The 15,162-nt window shown below is 51.6% G+C and overlaps 1 protein-coding gene across 2 annotated transcripts in view; it reads right to left on the reverse strand.

Annotated features, from left to right (window-relative positions):
- Positions 1-15,162, reverse strand: part of PRKCB (protein kinase C beta) — a 137,556-nt gene that overhangs the window by 70,071 nt on the left and 52,323 nt on the right. For both annotated transcript variants that reach the window (XM_063344486.1, XM_063344485.1), the window contains exon 3: positions 13,402-13,484. In XM_063344486.1, the coding sequence (XP_063200556.1) occupies positions 13,402-13,484 (83 nt within the window). The remainder of the gene's footprint in view (positions 1-13,401; positions 13,485-15,162) is intronic.

The raw sequence follows: 15,162 nt of genomic DNA on the forward strand, positions 1-15,162 counted from the left end.
GACTGGCCCTGGCACCCGAATGGGGACAGGCACGGGGGCAATGCCCACAAGCCCAGAAGTACGTGGTGCAGGAACGGCTTGGGCTGCCTCCCTGGAGACGTGGCACTCGAGAAAGTAAAAAGCTTTCTTTTTTCATCATCCCAGGGGAAAGGAGGTCTCTAGCCAGCCAGTCGGCCACTGAACCATGCACCCTGCAGAGCTCCCCCCGGATACCCACACCCCCCAGAGGAGGGCAGCCCCGGGGATGCTCGAGCACTGGTCCAACGCTGCCCACCTTCCGTCGGCCGCGGGACAAGGGCGGTGGGGCACGGGGGCAGCTCTAGCAGAAGCCACGTGCCCGTCAAACCCCAGCGTGTGACACGGGGAGGAATCGCCCCCGAGCGCTCCAGTTTCTGTGCATTCCCTTCTAGAAACAGATATCCCTGGTTAGGCAAATGAAAGCTTTAGTCATTCATAAAAAAAAAAAAAAACCAAAAAAAAAAAAACCACACGAAACCCACAAGCTCAATGCGAAATGAGACAATTTCCACTTCACGCGAAGGATTTTAAATTCCCACTGGAACCGAGAGTTAAAAAAGGCAAGAGACAGAAAGCAAAGGATGCACCAAGCAGTGCTGCGGCGGCAGGAGCCAACGGCTGCCGATTTCCACACCGGTCCCTCAGCATCCCAGCCCCGCCAGCAGGGACCTTCCGCACGGGGGGAGCCGGCTCCCTCCCGGGGGCGTTTCAGGCTTCACCTTCTGCTTCCACCCCAGAGGGGCTGTTTTGGAGAGACCCGGCACCTAGAGGGGACCAGAGCCCAAAGGGCGTGAGGGTGATGGAGGTAGGCGGGCGTGGGGAGGCAGAGACGCTTCTCCGGCTGCCGGGGCACCTGGTTTCACCTTGACCGGTGCTTTAGAAAGTGCCAGAAACTGGAAATTCTGGATATCGTTTTCGAACAAGGCTGAAGTCGTTTTACAAAGAGAGACTATTTTTGTACCACAGAGACAGGGATGACGAGATCACTGCGTATGCAGATGCTGAGAGACTTAAAACAAGAATGGTTAAAAGTGAAGTTTGCCAAGAAAAGAAAAGGCGCTCCTCCTCCATCCTGCCAGCGCACAGCCGTCCCTGAAGAACAGGGCAGAAAAAGCTTTCTTTGGAGCAGAATTTAAAAATGCCATTAGGAGCGTTTTACCGCACTGAGAAGCTCTGACCTTTCTAATCAGCGCTGCCACAGATCTGTCATCCTCCGAGCGGAGGGACGTGCACGTATTCCAAGGATGTGAGCCCAAACGAGGGAGTCGGAACATGAGCCAGGGAAGGAGAGGAGCAGCTGCTGACTTTGACCTGGTACCTACAAGCACGGACCCATCAGAGGTGGCCAGGTTCTGCTCCTCAACTCGGCAGCAGGTTTCTGGTCTGAAACAAGGCACTGCAATATTGCATCCTTGACTTTGTGCGTCCCTGACTTTCTGCATCCCTGACTTGCAGAGCAAACCTCGCAGCCCCTGGCTTCCCCCAGAACCACGCACACCTCGGGTTGCTCCTACCCGAGCTGTCCCCCGCCATCCCACGGCGGGCAGAGGCGGCTGCGTGTGCACCCCGGCTCTCTGTGGGGCCGGGCTGACAGCAGCCCGAGCTCTCCTGCTCGCCCAGGAAGGCAAGACATTTGATTCATAAGTGAGTAATCAACTCGTGGCCTTCGAGGCACGGTAAGCGCAGCCCAGCCAGACCCTTATTCAGGCTCAGCAATCATCTGTGCCTTTCTTCAGTGTCATACCCACCACCGAGCTCGCTGAACGACCGCGTGGATGCCACGGATGCTCTCTCGCTGAACCCTGATGGAGATGCCGGTGCAGGAGCCGCCACTTACCAATTACGTGCCGGCAGGCAGCCGGTGGCATTGATCAGATTGACAATTTATTCGCTGCTCACAGTAGTCAGGAGCCCATTTGCTCTTTTGGGGCAGCCTGTCAGGATGGCGCTGGGCAGAGGCTCGTCGGAGAGCAGCGAGCCGAGGCGGGAGAGCGGCAGGGCAGCACAGCACCGCCTGGCATGCAAGGGCATTTTGCTTCAGCTGTTTCTCATGCAAAGTCTGTGTCCTGGCAAGGGCAGCAGCCCTCTGTCCTACCCAAAATTGCAAACACTGCGCTGGATGCCGCCTGAGCTTTTATATACTCGTGCATTAAATTCAGCTTTGCCTGGCTCGGAGGGAGCGCAGGCATCGCCTCTCCCTGGGGCAGAGAGGAGGCGGGAGGCAGAGATCTTTCCTCAGGCCCAGCCATCCGAGCCATAAAACATTTTTTAAAACGTGTCCAGCTCTCTTGGGTTCATCTCTAAAATAAGTCATGCGTGAAGGGCACGTAGGTTTCATCTGCGGGTCCCATCACCCTCTCCCGGCGCACTGCATCGCTTGTCCTTCAGCAGAGCCCGGCCGCCCCGCTTTCCCCGGGGAAGCAGGCGGCCCGGACCCACACCGATGGCTGATGCTATTTTAATCCTTTCTACTGTCAGAATTTCCTGGACTCTACAGAACAGCCACAGAGGTCTGATTCAAGATTATGCGCCCCTGCTTTCCCCACCTCGCTGCAGAGAAAGCTTTAAATTATCTCTTCCGAAGAAGAACTAACACAGTTCATGTGAAGAGACTATTTTAAAGAGAGTTGCGTATCAATTTAAGCAGCGTATAGCAGAGCAAATACAACACAGCGACAGCTTACTGTCTGCACCTAATGAAAACCCGGCAGTGGATGTAAAACCAAAAACCTCACGCTTTGATCCCACGTTTCCCCTGAGGAAAATCCCCACCAGTACACAGGGAACAACTCGCGGCAGAGACAGAAGTGGTCTGACAGCGACTCGAAAGGTGACGCTGGAGAGAAAAGCCTGTCTTTCCTTCCAGGGAAATAAGGGTTTGTACGAGGCTGGGTACGAGGAATGAGACAGCTCTGGGCAGCATCCTCCTATTGCTCAAGCTCTTCTTACTGCAGCCAGGAGGAGGAGGGAGGGGAGATGAAGTGAAGACAACCGTGACCACCAGAGACAGGGACCCCCTGCTGTTGGCGAGGACAGGCTTTTGGCGAGGACAGGCTTTTGGCAGCGCTCGCCTGCCCCGTCCTGTTCGGGAGCTGCTGCCCTGGCGACACGCCTCCTGCATCTTCCCGCCTGCTTGCACGGGGCTGGAAAAACGCCTGTGGTGAGAAACAGCTCCAAGTCCCAGCAAAAACCAAGCAAGGAAGTTAAGGGAGAGGTGAACAAGGGTGAGGGGTCCTTGTTTCAAAGAAAAGAGCAACGATCATCCATCGAGACTGCACTGAAAGAAGGTTAAACGCGAGAGGAAAGCACAGGTCCTGTTGAAGGCAAGGTGGCAAAGGTTTGGAGCTCTATCACGGAACATCTTTTCTATCAATAATGTAACTCCTTGGAAATCTGCTTCAGCATGCCGCAGTTTAAAGACGCTTTGACACTGCTGCACCAGTAAGCGATACCAAAACTATTTTTCCAACGTTTACAGTATTACAGCCACAGAAAAACCTCACACAGCGCAGGGCCCTGAGGACATGGCAGCAAGGACGTGGGCATGTCCCCTGCCCCGACGGTGGCAGGGCAGCAGTGCCCCAGCATGGCCAGCCAGGCACCTCCAGGTAACGCATCCGCGGGCAACCAGCGCCGCAGCTTGAGCTGCCTCCACGTCAAACACGCGGCCGCAGATAAAACCTGCCCTTGACAGCTTTCCTTGACAGCTACCAGCAAGTTAATACGTTTTTATTGACAAAAGATCTCATCTGCTAGTCAGACAACTGCAGAGGGATACGGATGACAGTTATTCTTCTCTTGCTGCCGCCAACACCAAATAAAATACACTCTCTCTTACAGAGCAGCGAAAAAAAAAAATAAAGCCAAACTCAGCTTTTTTCCCTGAGCAGCGTTAGCACCTCGACATCATTTAGAAATGTTTTTTATCTTTCACATACCTTGAGAGTTATTTTATTACAGTGTAAGCTCTGTGTGAGAATGGGGCTCCCACAGCACTTTCCATGTACCCTGCAGCCTCCGGGTGGCCTGAAACACCCCAGAGACCCTGAAACACCTCCCTCCTGCAGGACAACCGTTCTCTAGACCCCCCCACCGGAGCCACCTGGGTGGGCACAGGCTGCACAAGGCACCCCGTTGCCCTCCCCGTGGCCACGCTCTGCACAAACCCAGCTCAGACCCAGCCACCGGCTCTCGGGAGAGAGACTTTAACCAGTGAGGCTGCAAACCACTTAACTTCATCCGCTTCGTTAACCAGAGAGGCTGCACTCTTAACAGCTGTAACTAGACACACACACACACACACGTGTCGAGAAAATGAGAAGAGCTTTTCAATTAGAGGGCTGAAGACATGTGCAGGCTGGCAGGAGGAAGAGCCGGGCTGCGGCAGAGCCAGGGAAGCACCAGAAGGTGCCGGGAGGGAGCACGGCAGATACATCTTCATCCCACGGGAACTGTCACCGGCTGCCTGCGCTGGCAGGAGCGGCGAGCGTGTGCCCTCGCGCGAGGGGCAGATGGCACACCACGAGAGAGCTGGAGAAGTTAATTAGCAAGACAAAAGAAAGCAGCAAGTTGGAGCAAGGCCGTGAAGATCTGCTTATGCACCACACCAGGGGCATCCCAGAAGTACGCGAGATGCGAGGAGAGAGCGGGGTCCTGCTCCCTAAGGCAGGACCTGGGCAAGAGGGTGCTTGGTGCCTTCAGGAAGATCCTGGCTCAACGGGCACATCTGGAGGAAGGGAAGGCAGCTGTGCATCCCACCTCCACCCTCCGACAGGCATCTCATGATGCACCCCTCTGCAAAGGGACCACCCAGCAACCGGTGTCCCTTCCCACCGCAGGAGATCCCAGGAAGAAGAAACTTGAAAGAGCCGCTAATTTCCAGGTAGTACAAGTGGCATCTTCGTTTGTTCTGCTGCCAAAATCTCATTGCTAACTGTTGCCAGCCCAACGTTTGCCCAAACGCTCTAGAGAATAAACCAAACTGGGGGATGTGGGGTGACCCTCTTTGCACCCTGCTGCAAGCGTCAGCTCAGGATCTGGCGATGCTCTGCACAAAGGGATAACGACCATGTACCGATGCCACAAAGCCGGCTTCTGACTCTAGTAACACCTGCGTGACCCACACCCTGCGGAGTTTCCCTCTCGTTCTAAAATAGAGCGGCAGCAACACTTACACCAGTACAAACACTCAACTCCGGAGCTTTCTGAGAAAGGGGGAGCCCAAGACAAAGATCAAATGATTCTGCCTCCAGCAAACAAAATGTGGAAAGACCAAAGGTGCCCTGGTGATAGCATTACAGAAATCCTCTCCTAAAGCTGCAAAATGGTGGAAAAATTAAATGCAAAATCAAAACCGAAGCTACATTGGCCTGTTACCTTCCTAGAGCAACTCCAATATTTATTAATGCATCCCAGTTCGATGACTTTTAACAGGATAATGCAAAGAAGGTCATTTTAATGATTATTTTGTCTAGCGTTTAAATAATTATGCATTCTATTAATAGCTCCAACTATAATTAGGTTTGCCAACTGCATTACATTACGCATGCCCGACTTCAGCTCCTGAAGACCTTGCCGTATTTCAGCAGACTTCAGCTCGAAGGGTCAGGCGAGCACTGCCTCCTGCGAACAGGAGAGCGTCGGAGCTTGGAATGAAAAACAGCAGAGTTTAACACCGGGACGGGGTGGGGTTTGGGCTGGCCGTCCTCTCCAGAACACCTCACCAAGTCTGGACTTTGGGGATGGGACCCACAACCTGCCGGCACATTAATGTGGGACCTCTGGTGAAGCTCAGAGCTTTTGGAGGCTCGCGCGCCCACGCAGCCGTGGGGGCCCAGCCCTCATCGCCGGCGCTTCAGAGCTCAGCACAGAACAGATCTGGAGCAAATTACAAGAAGTACATGGTAAAAATGCCATTGCCTTCAGCTAGCTGGTCCTGCGTAACACACGCTGTCCTCATCAATGCCCCTGCCCAACACACAGACCCACTATCACACCTTCAGCCATCAAAAAACCAATACAAAGCCTGACACGACCTAAGAGCAACGTAGCGTGAACGCAGCCCCAGCGACTTCAGCGCCAGCATTTATACCTACAGCTTCATCCTCTGTTGCGAGAAGCAATTAATTGTTTGGGATTTTTTTTTTTTTTAACTTAGAGGCCCTATCGTCGCTGTATCGTTAGTCCTCCTCTCCGAGATGGACGATTCATAGTCGGTAGGCTTTGCAAGGTTAAACACACACGCGCGCACGGACGCTCTCTTTCCTGAAGGAGGTTCACACGGAGGCAGATCAAAGACAGAAGTGCTCCAAAGCAGGAGTAGTCACCGGGAACAGAGAGAGCCTTGGACGCTGCGCCGCTCTCCAGGTACCCGGTTATGCTCCACAAAGTGTAAAACGCCAGCCCGCCCCCAGGGCGATGCACCCGACACACACACACAAGCCACCATCCCATAAAGCGCTTAAGCACGTACTTGACTTGAAAGAGAAGAGTTTTATTTAAGTAACTCGCATTGATTACTCCGGTGCTTAAAGTTAAGCACCTGTATATACCATAAGCACTTTACAGGATGTATATATACACACACACACACACATATATTATATATATTTATATATACATATTTTTATATAAAGTGCTTATATACATATTTTATATATATAACGTATATATTTTATATATATTTATGTATATATAAATATACACAATAATATATACATATACATAATATATATAATAATATATATATAATAATATATAAATATACATGAAGTGCTTATATACCATAAGCACTTTACAGGATGTATATATACATAATTTTTTATATATATATAATATATATATTTTTATACACATATTTTTATATAAAGTGCTTATATACATATTTTATATATATAACATATATTTTAAATATATTTATGTATATATAAATATACACAATAATATATACATAATATATATTATAATATATAAATATAAATATATATAATAATATATAAATATACATAAAGTGCTTATATACCATAAGCACTTTACAGGATGTATATATACATATTTTTATATATATAACATATATATATTTATATATAATATATATTATATAGTTTTATATGTATTTATATATAATATATATTATATAGTTTTATATATATATACATATTTATATATAAAGTGCTTATATACCATAAGCACTTTACAGGATGTATATATAAATATTTTTATATAAAATATATTATCTATCTCTCTATATAAAATATATATTGTATATATATTATATATAAGCACTTTACAGGATTTATATATACATATTTTTAATATATTATATATCATATATTTATATATGATATATTATATAATATATACATATTTTAATATATATTTTATATATATATTATATATGTATATTTATACATACATATTTTTATATAAAGTGCTTATATACCATAAGCACTTTACAGGATGTATACATACATATTTTATATACCTAATATATATACTATATTTTTATATATATTTTATATATATTTTTATATATACTTATTTATATATAAAGTGCTTATATACCATAAGCACTTTACAGGACACAAACCAGAAGCTTTTCTCCTTGATTCTCACATAAAAATGAAGCACTAAAAGATACAGGGATCAAGGAGCAAAGTTAGAAATTTTTTTTCTTTTAATACTTTCCCCCCCCCACCCCGCCCCTTGGGCTCCACGACTGGCAGCCTAGAAAAGAGCATCTCCGGGGGATGAAAACCAGCAGCCAGCTGGCATGAAAAGCTCCAGCCCAGGCTGGGATCTGGCTGGAACTGCAGCATCTCTGCTCTGCGGCCTCTTCCAGCCACCGCTCCGCACTGCCCCTGCGGATGCCGGGGATGCCATCTCACCCGACCAACCTCTTCCCTCTCCGGCTCAGCAAAATCACGTGGCCCGCTGCAACGACGAGCGCACTGCAAGGTTTAAAACAAACGCAATCCATTAAACTCCCTCTTTCTGCCAGATTTTATTGGGTATCAGCACTGGCGAAAGGCAAGGCAGTTACCAGATTGCTGCACCGACTGAAAAAACGCATTGCTGTAACCATCACAACCTAGACGCTGCCAGCGTTTGACATAATTATAGGCGGCTCTGGATTCACGCCGTGGTTATTAGCGACAACCGAGCAGAGGAAAACTCCAGCTTTGCACCAGTTCAAAATGAAGCCCTGGTCCTCGGCTCATTCCCGGAGCAGACAGGGCATCGAAGGAGCTTTCCGTCTCCTGATCCAAAGCTCGTCAAGGATTTCATTGCTGTAAGAAGCTTGATTTCCAGTGCAGAAGGAATGAAGTTTGCCCTGCGTACACCCCCCAATTACACCCAGCTGGCACTTGGCCAGGGGTGCAAACCAGATGCTCTCCCCGGGGACTTTGCTAAATAGCCAAAAAAAAAAAAAACAAAACAAAACCAAAACCAAAACAACCCCCAAAACAGCTACAAAAGGTCATTTTTGCTCCCTGCTTTAAGTCCCAAGCACCTGCATGCCTCTTCTTTTTCAGAAATAATATATTAAAAATTAATTAGCACCGAACAGGCAGCTTTTACCTGTCTGCTCGATGAGCCACAGGGGCAAACCCCCACCCAGCAACAACGGCAACCAACGGAGAATTCGATCGAAGGCCTTCACACGTGCCCTGGTATCAAGTGGCACCTCTCAAAAATGTGAGAATCTACGTCTAATTTAGACCTTTCCCTTCTCAGGCAGAGGCTGCCCACACTAACCTACGGCTGCAGGGGCAGGAGGAGACACCTGTGGGAGAAACCTGCTGGTCCGGGGACACGGGGCTGCGGTCGGGGAGGGGGACCAGGCTGTCCGAGGGCTCCCCGCCGCTCCTTGCTCACCCCTTGGACAGGGCTGGTGGGGATTAAAAGAAAAGAAGGAACAGGCGAAAACATCTGGCCGGTACCCGCCGCCTTTCCTGCCCGCTGCCAGCTGCCATCCAGATGATGAGCGAGGATGAAGAAAGCGGCGGCCGGGCGGGCAGGCTGCCCAACGCCTCAGCAAAGCTCCGGAGGTGGCACCTGGATCACAGCCGTCCCCGCTCCCCCCGCCGCCAAACCTCATTTTCCTTCAGCAAGGTTAAGCGGTTTCAGCGTTTCCACCTCCCCCTGCCCTGATGGCCTTTCGCCGGCACCTTTCTGCCGGTTTTTGCACCACGCCAGGGAGCGTTTCCAGCTCCACCGCTTACCGAGGTGCCCGCAGCGCCCTGGAGCGCCCGCCCAGACGCTCCCACGGCCAAAGGGCCACACGCAGCTGTGGGGCCGGTGGCCCCTGGCCCCCTGCCATCACCTTCCCTAGGTGACCACAGCCACCAGCCCAGCCAGGGGTGGGAGCCTGGGGGCTCCGCTCAGACAGTGGCTCCTTCCCCAGTTACGTTACGCCTAAAACAGCCTTGTAGCTAAGATTTCATCTCTGCGTGCGTACGTACCAAAATACCTACCTAAACATATATATTTTTGGATATATGACATACACCTCACGTAGCTTGGATCCCATCTGCAGGGTGCTAGGTGCGCAACGGGTCTTGCTGCCATTTTCTTTACGCGTTTTAGGTGACAGAGAAGCGAGGAGAGAAAACGCCTCAGGGCTCAACCCGCACGGCCAGGAGGAAGCTCACAGCATGACACGACTTCCCAGCAAAGGTCCGTGTCAAACCTCCAGCACCGCTGGCCGCACAACGGGGGGAGCCCGGCACAGGGCGGGCAGTGGGGTGGCAGGGGGTCTGCCATGTCACCCCCCCACACACCCTGAGCACTGGCACTGGGCAGAGGGACCCGGACACGCGCGTGCAAGCTTGGCCTCGATGGCCAAACTCAACTCTCAGGGAAGGGCAGGAAGTAGATCGCCTTCTACCATCCTTCCCTCATTTCCCCATGCCTTCTCCGGCTCTCCTCGCCGCGAGGGAGCAGCAGCAGTGAAACTACCCACAAAAACACAGAGGTATGAAGACGAGCGGTGCAAAGCCATCGCTTCCCCCTCATGCCACTCTACTCCCTTGAGCAACCGGCTCCGGACAACATGCTGGGACACACCAAGTGTCCGTGGGCACCCTCACACACAGCCCTTACCACGGCTGCCCTGCACAGACCCCGGCTGCGATCAGAGACGGAGGCAGAGGGATGCTTTGATCCCTGGCGAGGCTGGTCCTGCCACCCGCCCCTCGGTTTGTGGTACCACGTGGAGAAAGGACCACCGGAGCCGCAGCTGCTCCCACGGAGGCTGCGCAGGATGGAGCTGTGAACACCTGGCTGCCATGGTTCAGGCGGGGGGTACACCATCGCCCGGCCTAGGAACAAACCCACCCACTGCTCTGGGGCCAGGGTGCTCAGACAGGACCCCAGCAGCCTCTCCTGACCCTCAGGATTACCCTTAAGGGCTACAAAGATGATTAGGGGACCAGAGCACCTCTCTTATGAGGAAAGGCTGAGGGATTTGGGTCTTTTTAGTCTGGAAAAAAGATGGCTGAGGAGGGATCTCATCAACACTTAAATACTTAAAGGGTGGGTGTCAGGAGGATGGGGCCAGGCTCTTTTCAGTGGTGCCCGGGGACAGGACAAGGGGTAACGGGCACAAACTTGACCATAGGAAGTTCCACCTAAACGTGAGGAGGAACTTCTTTACCCTGAGGGTGGCAGAGCCCTGGCACAGGCTGCCCAGGGAGGTGGTGGAGTCTCTGTCTCTGGAGACATTCCAAACCCGCCTGGACGCGTTCCTGTGCCACCTGCTCTGGGTGACCCTGCTCTGGCAGGGGTTGGACTAGATGATCTCCAGAGGTCCCTTCCAACCCTATGATTCTATGATTCAATGATTTAGGTTCATAAAGACGTGTTACAGGCTAACAGTCTGCAGGACCAGAGTACTTGTGGACACATTAGCCTCTTTTGGGTTGGCATCTCTACGGCATCTCCTTTTCCCCTCCACTAAGTAATTTTTGAGGTTCAATAGGCATCAATACACAGCGATTAGCAGTAGCCCCTCTGGAGAAGAAAGTCTTCGAGGGAGGAAAAGCAATAGTTAAAGTGCCCAGGGATGGGGGAATCTAAAAATCCATGTAATACCTTGACTAATGGTCTGGTGGGAAGTGGAAATAAAGCTGGGCGTATCAAACTGTGCACAGCCCGAGTCTGAAAGCATTCGTTTTTGGGGGGCTGCTCCTGCAGCACCTCCAGCAGCCACCCTGGCAGCAGACGGGAGCAGGACCCGACCTGGAAGACACCTACCAGGGCAGCTCAGCCCGTGGGAAACAGCCAAAACCTTCATCGTCAGCTCGTTAAAGCTACCACCCTGCCAGGCATCCTCTCCGGAGGTGGAGGAGCGCTGCCAAGTGGGCTTCAGCAGGCTGCAGGCACCGCACTGTGCAGCCGGGGCTGGGGGGCTGCAAGCACACGTGCCCCGAGAAATCCAGCATCAGGGGCTCGGGGGCGAAAGGGGCTTTTGCACAGGCAGGTCCCACGATCAGCCACAAGCTGGGCACTGGGGTAACGTCACCGCTTTGCTAGAGCCAGAGCAGTGACCAGGTTCAAGGGTGGCTCTGGGAACGTGGTGGGTGTCAGGTACCATCCCACCCCGTCCCCCCTGCCCAGGGTCCCTGGCAGCTCCGCCACGGAGCCACCCAGCGGTTCTTTGGGAACAAAGCCCAGCTAGATTTGTCAGATCCAGACCAGAAATGCTCCAAACCCAGTAGACCCATAGAGGAGGAGAAACCAGACAGAAGGGGAAGCCAGCAAGCCTGCCCGCTGCTGTGGCTGGAAGAGAAAGTTAGTTTTGGCAAAGGATGCCAGAGCATCGTGACACACGCTCAGCCCCTCCACGTCCCCCCACGGCTTCTCCTTGCAGCCCCTGCCCAAGGCTATACCCAAAAGGGGGCTGACCCCCAGCTCTGCCCTCCCCTGCCAGCCTCGCCCCCTCCCCAAAAGCTCCCACGTATCACATTGATGGCACGCAGCCCCGTTTCACGCAGGGCGACCGACAAGGCGTGTTTAGCCTCCACCTTCAGCGGCGTGTTACACCGCCTGCTCCCACCGGTTCTATTTTTAAGGGTGAGAGTCGTGGTGCACTGTCGTTTCCCCAATTCGCTCTCTTTTCTCCTAGCAGTTCCCCAAATTAGCCAGTTTCCACGGTAAAACACAAAAAAACCCTGCCAGACAGACCTGAAAGGCGCTGGCAAAACCGCAGCGAGGAGCCCAAGCCAGCTCCGCTCTCACTCGCCCCCGAAAGCCCAGGGATTCACCGGGAAATTAAACCCGTGTGAAAATAAGGATGGGGACTTAGTCAACAGGCGTTTGCATGGTTTTCTGGTTTTTAAAGACTGGCAATACTGTTTTCCAAAAGTCACGCCTAGACTGGCATTTCCCAGTAATTTTGTTGCCCTTGACGATGCTGCCCGGTCAGTTCTGTGTTTTCCAAGGGAGTCGGAGCAAACGCAGCAACGCTGACCGTGCAAATCACAAGAACGCAGGAAATGTGCCTGCGGGTTTGGCTTTGTTTTTTGGTTTTGTTTTGTTGTTTTTTTTTCCTTGAGAAAAATCAAACCTATATATTGGTTTAATTAAACCCTGCAAGGTGATACGAAAGAGACTTGAGAATACCGTGCCTGCTATCGAGCCAGCAGCCCCTGGGGCGAGGAGCGGGGATGCTGCAGCCGGGAGCCCCGAGCCCAGGTAACGCCCAGCCACCGACCCCAAAATAACAGCGCGGGGCAGTGATGCCTTCGGAAAAAGCGATGAGCTGAGGAGGAACAAGGTCAGGCACATTCCCTTGGGCTGACTCTTGTCTAGCAACATGGAAGGCAGCTGTTAAACGGCAGCCAATTCCTTCAGGTATTTCACTGGTGACAAAAGGAATTGGTCAAGACCTCGAACCAAACCCTGCCAGAAGAGAGTGCTCAGGGCACACTGGCTGAAGTCTTAAAACAGCTTTTTAGCACTTAGTGCGTCGTGCGTGTTATTTAACCCCAAATCTAAAACCTCGGTTCAGGTGGCAGAGCCTGGAAGTGTTATTTTACTTCTGGGGAAACTGAGCCTGCGGCTCAAGGGACAAAAGGCAGCCGGGGCAAGGCTGCGGACTCAGCCCCAAACATCTCCGCATTCCTGTACGTTCTCCCTGCTCGGCTGAGAGCAAGTTATCAGACGATTTGGAAGTGGTTTAAGTGCATCAAAAAAAAAAATATATTGAGAGCCCCCACAACTACGGCTAACAATGAATTAGAGCGCCACGTGAAATAGCGGTGCAGAAGTGTCACCAGCCAAGAAAGCTGGAGGAACACCACCTCCGAGTCGCTGTGAAACAGCGCGATCCGCCAAAAAACGGGCTGTGCCTTCGCTCCAGGCATGGCAGCAGGTACTTACATCCGAGGCAGGGCCTTTATCAGCACCGGGGCAGGAGAAGGTAACGAACTCATGGCACCGCTTGTGCACGACGAAGCAGCAAACTGCAAAGAGAAGACAGGGACAGCGTCAGGGAATTGGCACCACATGAACCCAGGGCTTAGAAAATAAAAAGCTATTACGTCTGGTTTACGAGACGACTTGACTTTTCTTTAACCAAACCCGTGGCAGATTTTTAAACCTTGTCAAGTATCGTCAACTGGACCAGGCGTTGCAGGAAAAACGAAGCAGAAGCAAAACGTTGAACGAACGTCAAAGGAGGGCTGGGAGCCCTTATGTTCGCTTTGAGCTCATTGTCACTCGCGGCACACGCTCTGAGGTCACTGCCATGTATAAAAAGAGGGAGAATCTGGCATTCGCGGGTATCTGAGCTGAAAAGTGCATGTGTCCAAAAATGGAAGATTGTACCGATGGGAACAGGTGGGCAATTTTCCTCCCACACTTCTGCTTTTCTTCAGCAACTCCACAGCCTCCATTTGCCAGACCAGAAGACACGTACGTCTTCCTCTCCTCACGCACGCATGTCGATGACAAAGTCCCCCTTCTGGGAACAGGAAAATTAATCCCAACATATCATCACCCAGACTTTCAAGCAAGAGTATCCGGAGCTAAATCCACATCCCTTAAACCACCAAACCCTTCCAGCACATGCTAATCTGAAGCTGACGGCGGTATTTTTGCAGTCTGTGCAGTCAAAGTGCTGTACTTAAAGGCTAATTTTTTCCCTAAATGCCAAATAAGCACCTTACTTTCAGCAACAGAGATTAAAAAGACCACTCAGCACTGTAGATAATTTCAACTGACGGCCCAAGTCCTTCCCTGAAGGTCTCAGCCCACCTCACCCTGCAGCTGGAGGTGGCATTATCGCTCTGGGAAGCTGGGGTGCGCCAGGTTTGAGAACAGAGGCACCACCTCGCACCCCACATCACCTCCTCCTGGGTGCCAGCCCCAGCAGGCCCAACCCTGCCCCATCCCTGCATCCGCACCCTTACGCACCCTGCCCCATCCCTGCATCCGCACCCTGCCCCATCCCTGCATCCGCACCCTGCCCCATCCCTGCATCTGCACCCTTCCGCACCCTGCCCCATCCCTGCATCCGCACCCTGCCCCATCCCTGCATCCGCACCCTGCCCCATCCCTGCATCCGCACCCTTCAGCACACTGCCCCATCCCTGCATCCTCACCGTGCCCCATCCCAAGGGATGGGACCTCAGCTCCAAGGCACCACCCCAGCTGAAGGGAGCACCTGCAGGAAGGGAGCAAAGGGAACAAGTGCCGATTCTGTGAGCAAAGCAAAGCTGCGCAAAGGCAGCCTTTGTCTGGGGGAAACCTGGGCACCAAACTCAGCCCTGTCTCAGGGGTCTCCTATCGGCCACATCCCTTTCCCAAGAGCTGCCGTTACACTAAATGAAAGAGCAACTGGAAGATGAGGTGCAGCCTACAGGGGTTCAGAGAAACTGGGCACATAAAACAAACTGAGCAGTGCAAAACACGAAGCAGGTCTCAATCGCATCAATATTGGACTTTTCCAAAGGAACAAGGAAAAGGCAAGTGACATTTGCCATTAAACTCACAGTCCCCCCTGATCGTGCCCTGCCACATCCAGCTTTAAACTCCTTTCCCTTTTCACGTTTTTAATTATGAAAACAACAAACCCAGAAAGTCTGAGAGGCACAACAGCTGCCAGGAACTCTCTCCTCGTAGGACCTCTCACTTGCTTTT

This window comes from Chroicocephalus ridibundus, chromosome 8, assembly GCF_963924245.1.
Source record: "Chroicocephalus ridibundus chromosome 8, bChrRid1.1, whole genome shotgun sequence".
In the NCBI taxonomy this organism is placed as follows: Eukaryota; Metazoa; Chordata; class Aves; order Charadriiformes; family Laridae; genus Chroicocephalus; species Chroicocephalus ridibundus.